At 36.3% G+C, this 16,456-nt stretch overlaps 1 protein-coding gene across 1 annotated transcript in view; it reads right to left on the bottom strand.

The window, feature by feature from the left end:
* LOC107588452 (F-box only protein 11-like) overlaps positions 1 to 12,479 on the bottom strand; it is a 23,630-nt gene extending 11,151 nt beyond the window's left edge. Inside the window, exons 1-13 of the mRNA XM_016276553.1 lie at positions 12,342 to 12,479; positions 11,911 to 11,992; positions 11,671 to 11,815; positions 10,550 to 10,679; positions 9,377 to 9,460; positions 8,407 to 8,539; positions 7,737 to 7,843; positions 7,471 to 7,582; positions 6,411 to 6,517; positions 6,177 to 6,314; positions 2,492 to 2,709; positions 2,206 to 2,386; positions 1,007 to 1,129 (exon numbers count right to left, since the gene is read on the bottom strand). Of these exons, the coding sequence (XP_016132039.1) occupies positions 1,007 to 1,129; positions 2,206 to 2,386; positions 2,492 to 2,709; positions 6,177 to 6,314; positions 6,411 to 6,517; positions 7,471 to 7,582; positions 7,737 to 7,843; positions 8,407 to 8,539; positions 9,377 to 9,460; positions 10,550 to 10,679; positions 11,671 to 11,815; positions 11,911 to 11,992; positions 12,342 to 12,449 (1,668 nt within the window). The 5' untranslated portion in view covers positions 12,450 to 12,479. The remainder of the gene's footprint in view (positions 1 to 1,006; positions 1,130 to 2,205; positions 2,387 to 2,491; positions 2,710 to 6,176; positions 6,315 to 6,410; positions 6,518 to 7,470; positions 7,583 to 7,736; positions 7,844 to 8,406; positions 8,540 to 9,376; positions 9,461 to 10,549; positions 10,680 to 11,670; positions 11,816 to 11,910; positions 11,993 to 12,341) is intronic.
* Between the last annotated feature and the right edge of the window lie 3,977 nt (positions 12,480 to 16,456).

Genomic DNA, 16,456 nt, shown 5'->3' on the forward strand with positions numbered 1-16,456 from the left:
TTTAATCTAGCTTGCGCTCACTGTTGTACACGGAAGCAGCACCGGGCTGGTGACGTAAGACGTCGGCGTTGCGCATGTGGCGCACAGAAGTGACGAACGCGGAAGCGCAGGGGAGAGATCAAAACAAAACAATGGTCACGAATTAGAAGTACAAAACGAGGATTTAAGCCAAGAGGAGACTGGTTTTCCTTTGCTAAAGTAAGGAAACTTTGCTTCCTTTGCTCCTGTTAACAAACATTGGTTTTCACGAGACTCACCGGCGCATGCGCAGCGCTGAACTCATACGTCATCCTTCCGGAGCTGCTTCAGTGTACAACTGTTGGCGCAAGCTAGATTAAAGTGATTATTACGTTTTGAATATGGATATTTTTCTTACAAAAACGCATCAATTCATTACAGGAGGGCTTTGTTTACCCCCCGGAGCCGTGTGAGGCACTTTTTATTATGCATGGGCGCTTTTTATTTAACTTCTTTTGGACTGATGCACTGCAACACCGTCTGACTGCCATTAAACAGCTTGGAAGATTAAAGACAATTTTTAATATTACTCCGATTGGATTCATCTGAAAGAAGGAAGTCATATACGCCTAGGATGGCTTGAGGGTGAGTAAATAATGGACTCATTTTCATTTTTGGGTGAACTAACCCAATTAAAGTGCAAAAGTAAACATATCGTAGACATGCGTGTCTGTCATTTTCTTTATGTGAATGTCATTTTACACATTTGTAACTAATAATCTGCAACTTCGTGTTTTGATTATTGTCTGTGTGTGCAAATCGAAAGACTCAGCTTTTCACATCAGAGCTGTGAGTGTAAATTTCAACTTACAAATATGAATATTAATATGACAAGTTCTCACATTCAAATCAACAAGCTCTTGAGTTTCGCAACTGTTTTACCTTCATAAAAGGGACACCTCACAATCTCTGCATGAGACCATAAGTCCATATCGAGCGTGCATGTGGAATCAGGTCACACAGAGCGAGGGAAGTGAAGCGCACGCACCTGTTTTCCGCTGTGTATCCTGTTTCTGCGCAGTACAGGTGTGCTGCCCGTGGTCACCCACACACCGGCCAACGTGTTACTGTACACCTCGTTCTCCTCGATCACTCCCTGACCCTTCTCATGCTGCAACAGACCACATAGAGACGGGACAATCAGTCTATAGCAATGCTTTAGAGAGCAACCTGGTGGACTAGAACAGGGTTGGGAATTAACATGGGCTAGGGGCAAAAATGCCCCACAATTTCAAGATACTGGGGCAAAACATGCCCCTGCACAATTACACTAAATCAATTATGACTGTTGCGGTTAAATTAATCATAAACAACAAATTGCATACATGATGTAAAAACATTATGCAGTGTAATCAGCTTTACTGATCATAATGGGAGCACATTATACACAAAAGCACATTAGTCAATAATATAAATATAATAAACTAAATAATCTAATATAAAAATAACTAATAATGATAATCTAAAATAAATAAAGATAAAATTAATAATAATAATAAATGCATAAATAAATAATATTGACAAACTAATAAATAATATAAATCTAAAAACGTACATATTTTATTGCATTAAAAATACAAAAATATCTATGTTGTAGTGCACAATCAACTGGAAAACTGCGCACAGAAGTTGGTGAATTTGAATGTTTCAATAATGGGGAACTTTCTTCGCTTGCTTTCAGTATATTATTTATTCCCAATTTAAAAAAAATATATATATATATATATATTATTTTTAATCCTACTAAGATAACCTATGTGAAGTCTTGCTTTTCTAATGCATAAAAAGTGCATGGTTCAATAAGCATGACATAAGACAACACGGATACATTTAATAAAGTAATTTTTCAAAATTGCTCATACAAAAAGGTAGAAATATACTCTATTATATAAAATATACAAATATATAATATACAATACTTTGAAAAATTTTGGTAACCAAACAGTTGACAGAACCCATTGACTTCCATACTATGAAAAAAAATAAATAAAAAAAATACTATGGAAGTCAATGGGTACATTCAACTGTTTGGTCACAACATTCTTCAAAATATCTTCTTGTGTGTTCAACAGATGAAAGAAACTCATACAGGTTTGGAACAAATTTTAATTTTTGGCTGAACTATGCCTTTAATTTCAGACCTTGTACTAAAATACGACTGGTAGATGTTTTTGTCTGTTCACTCACCACATAAATGCCTCCATGCTGTCCGTCGTGGATCTTGTTGTGCCGGACAATCGGGCAGCTGTTGGTCCGAATCTGGATTCCAGCTAAAGCGTTGCCATAGATGTCGTTCCCTTCAATGAGACCTCGGCCGTCGCCGAATATGTAAACACCACCCTGGTTGCCATTGAATATGGCATTACCCCTGTGATTGATCAGAAGAGGGGTTATAACTGAGCACAAACAGTGTAACTGTACAGATATCGCAGTATGGTATGATTAGACGTGTGTTTATTGACGAGTCTCTCACCTGATCGTGGGGTCGCTGTTTGAGGTAATCCACACGCCCGCAAAATTGTTTGCATAGATCTTGTTCTCGATGAACTGGCCTCGGCCCTTCTCGTGCACGTAGATGCCACCCGTCTGTCCGTGATGGATCTCACAGCGCACTACCGTAGGGTTAGCATACGCCTTCACCTCGAAACCTGCTATCCGGTTCCTGTGGATGCTGCAGCTTTCAAAGTAGCCCTGCAGAGGGAGCCAGACAGTCACCAAACACACACTTCTAAGTCTGGTTTAGCAAAGTTCAGAATATAGTTAACTAAAACCATAAAATTGTTATTTGAAAAAACTTTAACTGAAATTTGTTTTTATTTTATTTCAGCTAGCTGAAGTTAGTTTAAATATTCAACATTCTATTAATATATATTATCAAATATTATATTATATTTATACTACCATGGCAACATTTCTCATTTAAAACTAGTGGTGGGCGGAATGACCAAAATTTTATATCACGGTATTTTTCAAAATTATACCGGTTTCACGGTATATGACGGTATTTTTTTATAATTTTTTTCATGCATGACCGGGTGTTAACCACATTTTCTACTGACTGAGAGAGGAAATACTGTAGTAGATTGACTTAGAATGCCATATTTAACTGTCATGATGAGTGAATATTGTAGAAAAATTCCACACTAAATAGTGACTAAACACGACCCATTAATACATAAAAACAGGAGTCACTCTCATTTATAATCGCGACATCGTCTGATAATATCAACATGCATCTACACTAAAGAGCGGCTATGCAGTGGTTTTGGCTAGATTACTTTTTTGTCTCATGCAGCGCACTGCCTGAGTAACAAACTAAAAAAAACAACAACAAACAAAAAACTGCATAATATTAACAGACGAACTATGCTCATATTTATAATTCCAAACAGTCAGTAAGAGACAGGTGCTTTGTACTCATTTACTGACGAGTCTGCTGCGGTACAGCCAAATGAAAGCGATGCTTCTCTGCCGCTCACTGCACAGAAGAGACGCAGAGAGAGGCGACACTGTGCCGGCCGGGAGAGTCAAACCTCACACTCGGGGGGCAGTACTGGTGACATCTTCCAACTTAACCATAGCTAAGGTTTATCCAAAAAAGTCGCTAGATTTGTCAGTATGTATATTCTATGGGAAAAAAGCTGCTAAAAGTGTCTGAAAGTCTGTGAGACACGGGAGCTGATGGCAGCGGGAGGTGGATATTTGTGGCAGAGTTCACATCCTTCTAGATCTACAGCTTCAGTTTCAGAACTTGCACGCTTAGTAACACATACAGCTCTGTCCTCACCACAGTGCAACAGTGAAAAGAAACCCCTCTCAAACAGTGTCGCGTTCCGAATAGGGCTGGGACAAAAAAAATCGATGCATCGCGATTCGTGGATCGATTCTGAGATTTTCGGAATGCATCGTGATTCTCTCGATTCTGAGCTTAGTTTTTAACAGCATGCGCTTTAGAAACACCCGTATTCTGCTTGCTTCCAATTCCTCACACACATACACCACTCGAACATTCCATAAAATAATCTTTCATGAAGGTTGAAGCGAATTACATTCATTCACCGGATGCGCTGTTAGAGACGCGCGCTTTGTTTGATGTTACCCAGATAGCAAGAACGTTTGGGCCAAATGTGGCTGATAGCTGTCACGTTTGGCCACTAAAACCATAAAATTGTTATTTGAAAAAACTTTAACTGAAATTTGTTTTTATTTTATTTCAGCTAGCTGAAGTTAGTTTAAATATTCAACATTCTATTAATATATATTATCAAATATTATATTATATTTATACTACCATGGCAACATTTCTCATTTAAAACTAGTGGTGGGCGGAATGACCAAAATTTTATATCACGGTATTTTTCAAAATTATACCGGTTTCACGGTATATGACGGTATTTTTTTATAATTTTTTTCATGCATGACCGGGTGTTAACCACATTTTCTACTGACTGAGAGAGGAAATACTGTAGTAGATTGACTTAGAATGCCATATTTAACTGTCATGATGAGTGAATATTGTAGAAAAATTCCACACTAAATAGTGACTAAACACGACCCATTAATACATAAAAACAGGAGTCACTCTCATTTATAATCGCGACATCGTCTGATAATATCAACATGCATCTACACTAAAGAGCGGCTATGCAGTGGTTTTGGCTAGATTACTTTTTTGTCTCATGCAGCGCACTGCCTGAGTAACAAACTAAAAAAAACAACAACAAACAAAAAAGTGCATAATATTAACAGACGAACTATGCTCATATTTATAATTCCAAACAGTCAGTAAGAGACAGGTGCTTTGTACTCATTTACTGACGAGTCTGCTGCGGTACAGCCAAATGAAAGCGATGCTTCTCTGCCGCTCACTGCACAGAAGAGACACAGAGAGAGGCGACACTGTGCCGGCCGGGAGAGTCAAACCTCACACTCGGGGGGCAGTACTGGTGACATCTTCCAACTTAACCATAGCTAAGGTTTATCCAAAAAAGTCGCTAGATTTGTCAGTATGTATATTCTATGGGAAAAAAGCTGCTAAAAGTGTCTGAAAGTCTGTGAGACACGGGAGCTGATGGCAGCGGGAGGTGGATATTTGTGGCAGAGTTCACATCCTTCTAGATCTACAGCTTCAGTTTCAGAACTTGCACGCTTAGTAACACATACAGCTCTGTCCTCACCACAGTGCAACAGTGAAAAGAAACCCCTCTCAAACAGTGTCGCGTTCCGATTAGGGCTGGGACAAAAAAAATCGATGCATCGCGATTCGTGGATCGATTCTGAGATTTTCGGAATGCATCGTGATTCTCTCGATTCTGAGCTTAGTTTTTAACAGCGGATAGCGCTCTAGGCTAGTTGTTAACCGCACACTCAAATGCTCACGAAGAAGAGCGCTTGTGCGTTCGGCTGAGTAATGTAAGTGGTTAAATGTACTTGCACATCAGCTTTTATGATGCGAGATTAATGTAAACACAGCCCACTGTGAACATCCTTGTAATTCGCTTCAACCTTTTCAAACTTTATGAATGATTATTTTAGGTTCAAGTGGTGCATGTGTAAAGAACTAGAAGCAAGCAGAATACGGCTTTTTCTAAAGCACGCAGCGCCATCTGCTGTTAAAAACTAAGCTCAGAATCGATTCAAGAGAAAATTGCGATGCCTTCGGAAAATCTCAGAATCGATGCGGAATCATTTCTCGATTCACGATGCATCGATTTATTGTCCCAGCCCTAGTTGCGAACGTTATTTAAACGACACTAGCGGTATTGCGGTATTTTAAAAATTCCTATCACAAGAAAAATAAACACCAGTATTCGGTATGAACCGGTATACAGCCCAGCACTATTTAAAACAATAAATACTATAGTACACAAATAATACTACAATAACAGAAACATTTTAAATAGTTTTTGTTAATTGAAAATAAAGCTGAAATAAAATAAAATATAAATTTTAGATGCAAAACTTCAAATATAAAAATTAGATAAAAAAATGAATATATATATATATATATTTAATTCATTATAATTAGCCTAATTTCTCTCTTTCTTTTTAAAGTCAGTCTGTGGACGTTTAAGGGGAAAAAAACGCAACTGTTAACGTAGACACAAACACATATCTGACAGTGTCATTGTGGTGTGCAGAGACGGAGAGGTTTGTACCATGCCATGGTCAAACGTGAACACCCCGACGTCTCTGCCGTGATGGATGTGGTTCCGTCTGATGATGGGGTTGCCGTGGTTTTTCACCCAAATCCCTGCTAGAGCATTATTGGAGATCTCGTTGTCTTCGTAAATGCCCTGCAGAGCAAACAGAGAGAGCGACCGCTAAACACTGCAATTCATCTACCACAGAAACCAATCTGAGGGTATATTCCAGACAGAGCTTCATATTACCTGCGCATGGTCTGTGATATAGAGCCCCACGTTCTCGCAGTCACTGATGTTACAGTGTTTGATGGTGGGTGATGCTCCCTGGCCGCTCACACACACTGCAGAGCCAACTGCAGGAAGACAACACAGCTCAACGCAAGGGCTTGACACATTAAACCGCTATTCAAAATCTCAAAATGTACACAATTTCTGGTCATATGCACAAAGGACAAGTTACGCATGTTTACTCAGGAAAATGTTTTTTTAAAGCAGGACAATGGAACGCCAAAGCATGTTCTGTGCGAACCGGCCCTTAGGGTTAAAGTAAGGCCCTATGAAATTTGTTTCATTTTAACCCAAATTCAGTTTTTTTTGCATTGTAATTTTATGGATTCGGTTTATTCCATTTAAAAGTTTCTGGTTTCCATTTTAATGGTTAATTAAATTTTGGTTATTACAAAGCATGTCTAACTAACAGAAACCAGAAAAGTTATACAATCATACAACAATTTATAAAAAACCTAACAAATTTAGTGTTTCCTGTTTTAATTAATTCATCTAATTAGTTGTATTCATAAAACTTTAATTCAATAATTTATAAAAAAATTTACAATAATATAATTTTTGAATTTTTTTTTCTGTATTTATAATTTAATAGAAACGGATTATCTGTGGTAATCAAATGAATGCATAAAACATTAACAATTTAATTTAATATTTTGAAAAGTAATCAAATTAAAATATAACAATTATTTTTAATTAAAAGAAAATGCTGCACAACAGAGGTTTAATTTTATTATTATATTCTACTGTAAGATTATATATATATATACACTAGTTTATAAAGTGCACAGCCCTACTTTTGATTTATTCAACCAGAAATTTTCCAAATTTTGTAATATTCTGCATTACACAGTAAATTCCCTAACAAATACAGTAAAAATCCCTAAACACAAGTATGAGCAACAGTAATGATGATGATTGACTTCTGAACTCACCATTGAGCAGTTCAACAAACATGCAATATATGAATGAAGGAAAACCAACACATTTGGAAAAAAAAGAAAGAAGCAGCTGTGGTCACCTGTGCAGGTACTGCGGATGATGCAGTGGTCAATGATGGGGCTGCAGTTGACGGTGATCTCCAGACAGTGATGAGCGTTGTGATGTTGAGCTGATTTGTCATCAGGATTGAACTGCAATAAAAACCCATTATATACATCATATGCACATCTACCTAAAGACTGTTGCAATAATTCCTGTGTTTTCCTGTGCATGAAAGAATGCATACAGGAATTTCATTTTAGGTGACCTTTTCCTTTAACCTTTTTGGCATATGAAGAAACTCACCTTTATTGTCATATATCCTACATACGCGTCCTCTGACCCCTCCATGAACACAAACGTTGAATCTCTAGTGTTCTCGATGATGACTTTATCCGCTACTTTCCCCGGAGCTGCAAAAGCAGATGTACGATTAATATTTAGGTTATACAGGAGAACGTCTCTACATTCAATAGAAAACGTTCAATAGTTTCGGGGTCTGAAAGATTTGCATTAAATTGCTCAAAAATGACAATAAAAACGTTTTTAATGTTACAAAAGATTTTCAAATAAATACTGTCCCTTGAAAAGAATCCTGAAAAAAATGTTTCCACAAAAATATGAAGCAGCACAACAGTTTTGAACACTGATAATGATTAGTAATGTTTCTTGAGCAGCAAATCGACATATTAGAATGATTTCTGAAGGGCACGCATGTGACACTGAAGACTGGAGGAATGATGCTGAAAATTCAGCTTTGATCACAGGAATAAATTACATTTCACAATATATTAAAATAGAAAACGGTTATTTTAAATTGTAATAATATTTCACAATTTTTACAGTTTTTTAATCAAATAAATGGGTGAGCAGAAGAGACTTCAAAAATATTAAAAAAATCATACCAACCCCAAACCTTTGAATGGTACTGTACGTAAATATTGACATGGCTAAAGACTCATATGCGTACTCATACCAGCGCCAATCATTGTGATGGGCGACTCGATGTAGATCCATTCGTCTGTGTAGATCCCAGAATGGACAAATATCAAACCGTCAAAGTGCGCTTCCTGAACTCCTCCCAGAGCGTCTTCAATGGTGTCATAATACTGAGGAAAAGTGAAAGCAGGATTACAAAACAGATGTTTCTGCATCTCTAAATAAGGATCAAGCCAAATTTGAAGCTGTTATTAGCATTACACATTAAACTTGACCTGCAGAGTTTGTGCTACAGAAAGGAATGGGAGGTGGGCTGTTACTTTAAAAAAAATGTGCATGATTTTTGCCTGGTGGGCGACAAAAAAAAGACTTACATTAAAAGAGAGACTTCAATTATATCTAGACTCTAAATTATCATACAGTCTAGGAAAAGTCTTTAACAGGCAACCAACCAAAAAAAAAAAAAGTGTACAATTCTAGTTTTCATTATTGTTATAAATAAATGGAATAATTTATCAAATATGACCATATGTCATACGGGTAAATTTCTCGAAATTGAGATTTATGCATCATCTGAAATCTGAATAAATAAGCTTTCCATTGATGTATGGTTTGTTATGATAGGACAATATTTGGCCGAGATACAACGATTTGAAAATCTGGAATCTGAGGGTGCAAAAAAATCAAAATATTGAGAAAATCACCTTTAAAGTTGTCCAAATGAAGTTCTTAGCAATGCATATTACTAATCAAACATTAAGTTTTGATATATTTACAGTAGGAAATTTACTAAATATCTTCATGGAACATGATCTTTACTTAATATCCAAATGATTTTTGGCTATTGCTACAAATATACCCCAGCGACTTAAGACTGCTTTTGTGCTGCAGGGTCACAAATGTCATTGTCATTGCTGTTGCCACCATTTTATACAAGATACAAGCCATTTCTGTTTATAATTAATGAACGAGCCATATAATGCATCTATAGATGATCTAGGACTCACCAGCATGTTTTCTCGTCCCTTATATCTGGCCGGGTTGCTGTAGAAATGTTCTGCGAAGCCGGGCTTCACGTGAGCGCCTTTATACTGCAAACACAAAGGTCAGGGATCCATCAGTCCGTGTTTTTTCAGAAATATACTCTCATAAATCTCACTGATGAAACTAGGGATGCACCGATATGAAAATTTTGGCCGATACCGATAACCGATTATTCTTTATTTTTGAAAGCCGATAACCGATATGTTGGCCGATAAATCTATATCCAAATTGTTATATACTTTTTGAGAGCCTGATTACAAAAAAGGTCTCATCATTAAAAGCCACATCCCAAACACTTCAACATAAGCAGCCTAGTTTGAACGGTGTACGTTTTAAAAATATTTTTACTCTCCAATTACCAAATTTTGTCATAAAAAAGTCTTACAAATAAATAAAATAATGCATAAATAATGCAAACAATTCACTGGACATCATTACACGTGTAAAGAATCAAAATGAATGCGCCACAGATCAATAAAACAGAATTGTATATAATGTTATATACACAACATTCCCAATCATAGTTATTAATGTTGTGCACTGCTGTTTGAGCTGCGTGCGCTGAGCTAAAGACGATCACCGGTAAACTGAAGCGCTCTTTTAACTTAACCAAACGCATTCTATATGAGATAAATCAGATATACATCAAATAAACACAATATTACAACGTACAATTGCACAAAAGGCTGCAAACGAACAGCGCGCATCTGAAGTGTCTCTGAAAGAAATAATGCATTATTTATCGGCTTTAAGATATCGGCCAAATTTTCTTATCAGGCCGATACCGATAACAGAAAAAATGAGCATTTATCGGCCGATACCGATATGGTGGCCGATATATCGTGCATCCCTAGATGAAACTGATGATTACTGACACATCGAGGGCTCCCTAATTATCACATTACCACACCATCTGTCCTCTTTCAGATTCAGGGGGAAAAGACTAAATCTCTCATTCTTAGATATGCATTGTCTTACTATTAAACTGGCAATAACACTTGCAGTCAAATGAGAAAAACAGAAACAGTCCATTTAATTCCAAAGGGTCACAGAGTGCGTGTTAAATGGTTACTAAATACTAAATTATGACTGTTTTCAGCCCAAAACCTATTAGAAATGAATGAGAGGAACAGTACCAGTTGCTGAAAGCTCTCTTTCCAGGGATTGGGCTGTTCATACTCTTCTGGGTTGATCTGGTAGAACTTCCCAGACTCGGGGTGCATCATGGGACGTGTGTACTCAAAAACCTCCATATAGAGTCTCTTCCTGCAGACCGGATGAGAAGAATAAAGATGAGAGACCCTTACAAAACACGATATATTTAAAAACAGTACCAATGTAAAATGAAACAACTCTGCGATATTTATTTGGCTATTATACACATTTAGAGCTGCTAAATTTGATTAATTTCCATGAATCCGTTCAAACTGTCCGATTCAATGCACTGATTCAAAACTGTGATTCACTGATTTGTTTGAGTCATCACTCAAATCAGTTTGAAGATGTGTGGGTTGACAAATATATAAATACTTTTTTTTTTTTATTTGGCTATTACACTACTTTTGCAAGCCATCCTTTTCAATCCTATATAAAAATGTTGCGACAGACGTATTTATGAAGTCTCTGATTTGAACTTCAGTAGCAAAAAAGCTTCAGAGTTGCTAAATGATTCACTTCCATGAATCAGTTCAAACTGTCCGATTCAATGAACTGGCTAAAAACTGTGATTCAATGATTTGAGTCATTGAGTGAAGAAATATTGCTTGAAGTAGATAACTAGATAAATACTACTTTTATTTCCAATATATTCCTTAAATTATATTGTATCCTGTATTTATTTTACAAAGCCTCTGAAAGGCTTTTGAGCTGCTAAATTTGGTTCATTTACATGAAGTCAATTCAATGAATTAAAACTGTGATTTATCTATATAAATCTGTTCAAAAAAGTCTCTATGAGGAATTATAATTTCATTTATTAAATGATTGAAGTAGATGCTGTTTATGTTGTACTAGTGCATATCAATGAAATTATATAAAATCTACTGAAATACTGAGTTGCTTTGGATAAAAGTGTCTGCTAAATGCATAAATGTAAATGTAAAATGATTCAATATTCTTCCTTATACTCAACTTCAAGCATGGAAATCATGCCTTGATCATATTTTTACTGTAACTTCTATGTGTTTAATTTCTTGCATTAAACATTTTGAATATTTTTGGCTGATAACATGCATTTGAGTCCAGTAACCTAACCTACCAGAGGATGGGGTCATTGGCCAGTTCACTAAAGCGTTTGCACACACAGGCCGCTCGACACAGGTCCTGCTCCAACAGATAGGAGAAGATCTTCAGAACCACCTCGTCTGGAAGCTTCACCTGCAGATACTGCTCCGCTGGGGTGACTGGGGCGCAAGAGAACCGGCGTTAATGAAAAATCATCTGAAGCTGATATCACCACATGTCAGCTGTGAGCAGAATCGAGTCTGATGTGCATTACCAGGAAGATCTTGTGATTTTCCGGACACTCTGGCACGTTTTGCCCGATGCCCAAAGTTTTCTGTTGTTGACGTGGAAGCACCCTTTGAACAAGAAGAGACATTTAACCTCACATACAGTACATTCATGCTGCTTTAACTCTTTTGATTTCATGCATGATTTCTGCAATGAGGAAAACATGGACAGAATTGCAGAATAAAAAATTTGAATTTACAAAATAACGTAGAAACCCTAAAGTAGGGTTATGTAATCCATAAAAAATAAAAATGAAAAAAAATGAATTTTGGAAAAAATAAACCTGAAATTGGGTAAAAATAAATATTTATTTTGCATTAAAGCTACTGTTTCTCTTTCAGTCTGAATTAATATTGCAGACATCTGCATCTAAGACTTCCTAACGTGTTCATCTGGTGTTTAGCAGCATTTACGCACCTCCATGTTGGTCTTTGTTGGACAAGCTGTTCTCTTCGGTAACAGAGATTTTCTTCGAAGTTGGTACGGACTATTTTGAGCACCTTGACCAGATTCTTCTGCAACCATCTCGGCAGGAACTTCCTCATCTGAAAAAGAAGAGTTAAAGTTGACCTATTATGCCCCTTTTTTACAAAAAGTAAAATAAGTCTCTGATGTCCCCAGAGTGTGTATGTGAAGTTTTAGCTCAAAATACCCAACAGATAATTTTTTATAGCTTGTTGAAATTGACGCCAAAACGCGCTGTTTTTTGTGTTCGCCCCTTTAAATGAAAACGAGCTGGTGCTCCCGCCTCCCCTTTCAGAAGAGGGTGGAGTTTCTAGAGCCTGCGCACCAGCATCATGCCAGCAATAACAAAACACTCTCTCACACACTGAAAATGTCAGAAACTGCTAATAGCGGTGTTCAGCCATATATGTTCGAACCAGTGTCGTGCCGAATTCTGCACCCTGCCAGATTATTTATGAATTACACAGACGGGGAGCACGGCGCTACAAAAATAACAATATAGCTGGTCTCATGGTGGCATCGCGTGCTAACACAAACTTTATAAATCCCGAATATGATTATGAGCTAGACAAATTCAAGCAGTCGAATTCACATTGCTTTCATATGCAATTTTTAACTACCACATTCCTATTCACGATCATTCTGGTAGCACGTGAAGGCAGCATCAGAGAAAACAGACAGACAATGGTAGCTTTAGCAACATTAGCCTTACAGAGCGCCAAGAAGCTCTTTCAGAAAGGCAATTTGGAAAACAAATGCATGACACTACATCTAGATGGCGTAACGTTAGCTGGATCACGAACAGTTGGCACTGCTCCATCCTTCAGATGCAACTTTTGTGCAAAACCTGCTTTATACTGACCCTCATTCACAAAGCAGTCCGGTGTAAAATGATTCGCGCAGACATAAACGAATTTCTGTAGAGTTGAGGGAGCATTTTCTTCTAAAACAAAATTAATCCACCTCGTCTTCAGCGGCTGAGATTTCGGGAGCAAATGGAGAGAGCTATGTGGATTAATACATCCAGCAACAGAACACCTAAAACGCTTGGGAGACATTCTCGTCAGTGCAGCAATGGCGGACTGTGTACAACTCGCTGTGAACTCGCTCAGGGCGGTTCTACGTTAAAACGGCAGTGTCTGTCAACATTCGTTGGCGGGGCCTGTGGCTAATGTGACGTCACATAGCACCAATGCTAAAAATAGGCCATTGGGAGACACCGCTTATCATTTATGGGGATTTTAAAAAAGGAGTGGGTGGATTTTTATCATTATAGGGTGGTTGTGTACACACACTGCCAACACACATTTATGTCCAAATTTTGCATAATAGGTCTCCTTTAAATATAGAGATCATTAAGAAAAATAATACAAAATAATTTATCACACCTTTACATTTAACATCAACACCAAAGGTCACATCGGATAAGTGAGAATTCATCCACATAAAAGCACTTTATTCTGTTTTTGGGAAGAACAGCTCAGTTCTTTGATGGACAGAACAATATTTGCAGACATTTCTGGATAGAACCCTGAACTTATGTTCTATAAAGTATGCAAAATTAGGATAAGAGCATCCCAGATAACAAAGCGTCCACGACTCGATGTTAATATGTATGACATACTATTTGCAAAGTATATATCCGTGCATGCTTTTTACACAATGTATGTCAGTCTGCATTAAAGGTGGGAATCTTTAGGCAACTCATGATCGATTTCCAAAATGAATCACCATCTGATTCTAAAACAATTAACTGATCTATTTTTTTTTTGTATTAATGAATTTACCTTTTACTTGACCGTTTACTTTGAATATCACATGTATTTGTGCATTTTTATTAAATTACATAATTATAAATGTATTTATTTTTAAAGATAACTACAAAATAATAATAAAACAAAACAATTAATGAGTTTACCAATTGAGAATATAAAATTCATTTGAGAATTTTTTATTAAATTACTTATAAAATAAGTACTTTTAAAAATTACAAATTAATAATAAATCAAAACAATTGAGTTTACCAATTTAGAATATCACATTTATTTGTGCATTTTTATTCAATTACTTCTAAGCACTTTTTTTTTAAATAATTACAAATTAAAAATAAATCAAAACCATGGCAAGTTAAGAATTACTAACTAAATATAGCTTCAAAACATACAAGTAAATATAAAGTAAAAAGGGGAACAAAGAAACACAATAAACAAATATGAAAATTTTCCAGACAAACACATTGAGTTTTTTTCTATAAATTACTATTATAACTGACTGTTTACATTAATATTGCATCATAAAATTTAGTTTTCGTAATCACTGAAGAGAGAATCATGATGCATCAGAGAATCAGTTTTTGTCCCAGCCCAAGTCTCCATTTTCTCTACCAATAAATAGCCTTGTCAACATACTTTTTGCACTTTAAACATCCACAATCCCAAAGGCTGTTCCACACATCAAGAACAACCTCAACCAATTGTATTCAGACACCGCTATAAGACTTTGTCATTAGAAATAATGAAAAACAGCATGTTTCCAGCTAAACCAATTCCCAGGGTCTTGCCTCAATGCTCCAGAATGTACTTCAACTCATCTAAATCACCATATGGTGGATGCATAATCAATATTTGCATAATTGTTTTAACTCTCATGTTTTCCCTGTAATCAGATATCTACAGTGTCAGTGAAAGTCAGCTCAAACAAGCAACTTCAATAATTCAGGCCAAATGAACGATTAAGAACACTGCAGTCCTCGTCCTGACGCACACTTCCCTGGGATGAACGCTCGGATCAGCAAAAGGTGGAACAACTTGGTCTTCGGAGTTTAACAGCCTATTGAAATCTCATCAAGGCACTGTACAACACACTTGTAAGGCAGCAGTGAATCAGTTGGGAAGGAAAACAGCAGAGAGGCTGTGACCTCCTCCAAAACCACACAGCTGATCTCCTCGGCAGCTGCGATGCCGAGAAGAAGGGTCAAAGGAGGCAGAGGTTGAATGGGGCGGCCGTGACACCCATCCAGGCTGAATTAGCCGTGTGGCATCCCTTTGATAAACAGGCCTGAAACCCGAGACGGAGCCGCCACGCTGCCGCAGCCCAAACACAGACCGTATTTCCTCTCCAGACTCCTGCAGGTCCAGCAGCACCTCTTCAAATAGAAACGCTAGATTCATTTCAGAGGATGCTGATAGAACATAAAAGTCGAGTTAATTCAGAAACTGGTAACAGTAGACATCACACAGCGGTATTAGCCCAGATACTAAAATAAACATGGTGATCTAAATATATTTTTTGGTCTGACTGGCTCAAATAAAAAAAGTTATTATAGTTAACTAAAACTAAAACCATTAAAAAAAACAATCGTTACTTGAAATAATAATTATTTGGGTTTATTTTATCATTTATATTTCATTTTATACTAATTTATATTTTATTTCAGGTAGTTCCCAAGCCAATATTTAGCATTTTCTTTTCGTTGAACTTATTATAGTTAACCAAAAAAAAATTGTTGCTTGAAACAAACTTTAACTTAAATAATTTAAATATTTATTGATTGATTTATTCCATTTTATTTTATATTTTATTTCATTTCAGGTAGTTGTCAAGCCAATATTTCTCATTTTTTAAATTTAACTTGACATACCGAAATGACTAAAACTGAAATAAAATTAATAAAAGTTAGTTTTTTTTAAACTAACTAAAAAAATGACAAAAAAAAGAACAAAATTACTAAAACTTTAACAAAAATGTAAATAAAATCAGAAAATCTAAAATAAAACTAATTCAAATATTAATAAAAAATATATATAATAGCATCTCAATTAGGGGTGGAACGGTTCAACTTACTCACGGTTCGGTTTGTATCACGGTTTAAGAGTCACGGTTTTGGTACAGTTCAGTGTGTGCTATGCTTAGGCAAAAACTATACTGTCAAATAAAAATAAAGAAAATGAGAATAATCCATCTATGAAATGTAAAACAGCATTGCATATTTGACTGTATAAATTAAAGATTAATCTTTATTAAAGTTACAAAAGCTATTCAATCAAGAGCAGTGAGTGATTTCTTTG

This window comes from Sinocyclocheilus grahami, unplaced genomic scaffold, assembly GCF_001515645.1.
Source record: "Sinocyclocheilus grahami isolate Dianchi unplaced genomic scaffold, SAMN03320097.WGS_v1.1 scaffold7.1, whole genome shotgun sequence".
In the NCBI taxonomy this organism is placed as follows: Eukaryota; Metazoa; Chordata; class Actinopteri; order Cypriniformes; family Cyprinidae; genus Sinocyclocheilus; species Sinocyclocheilus grahami.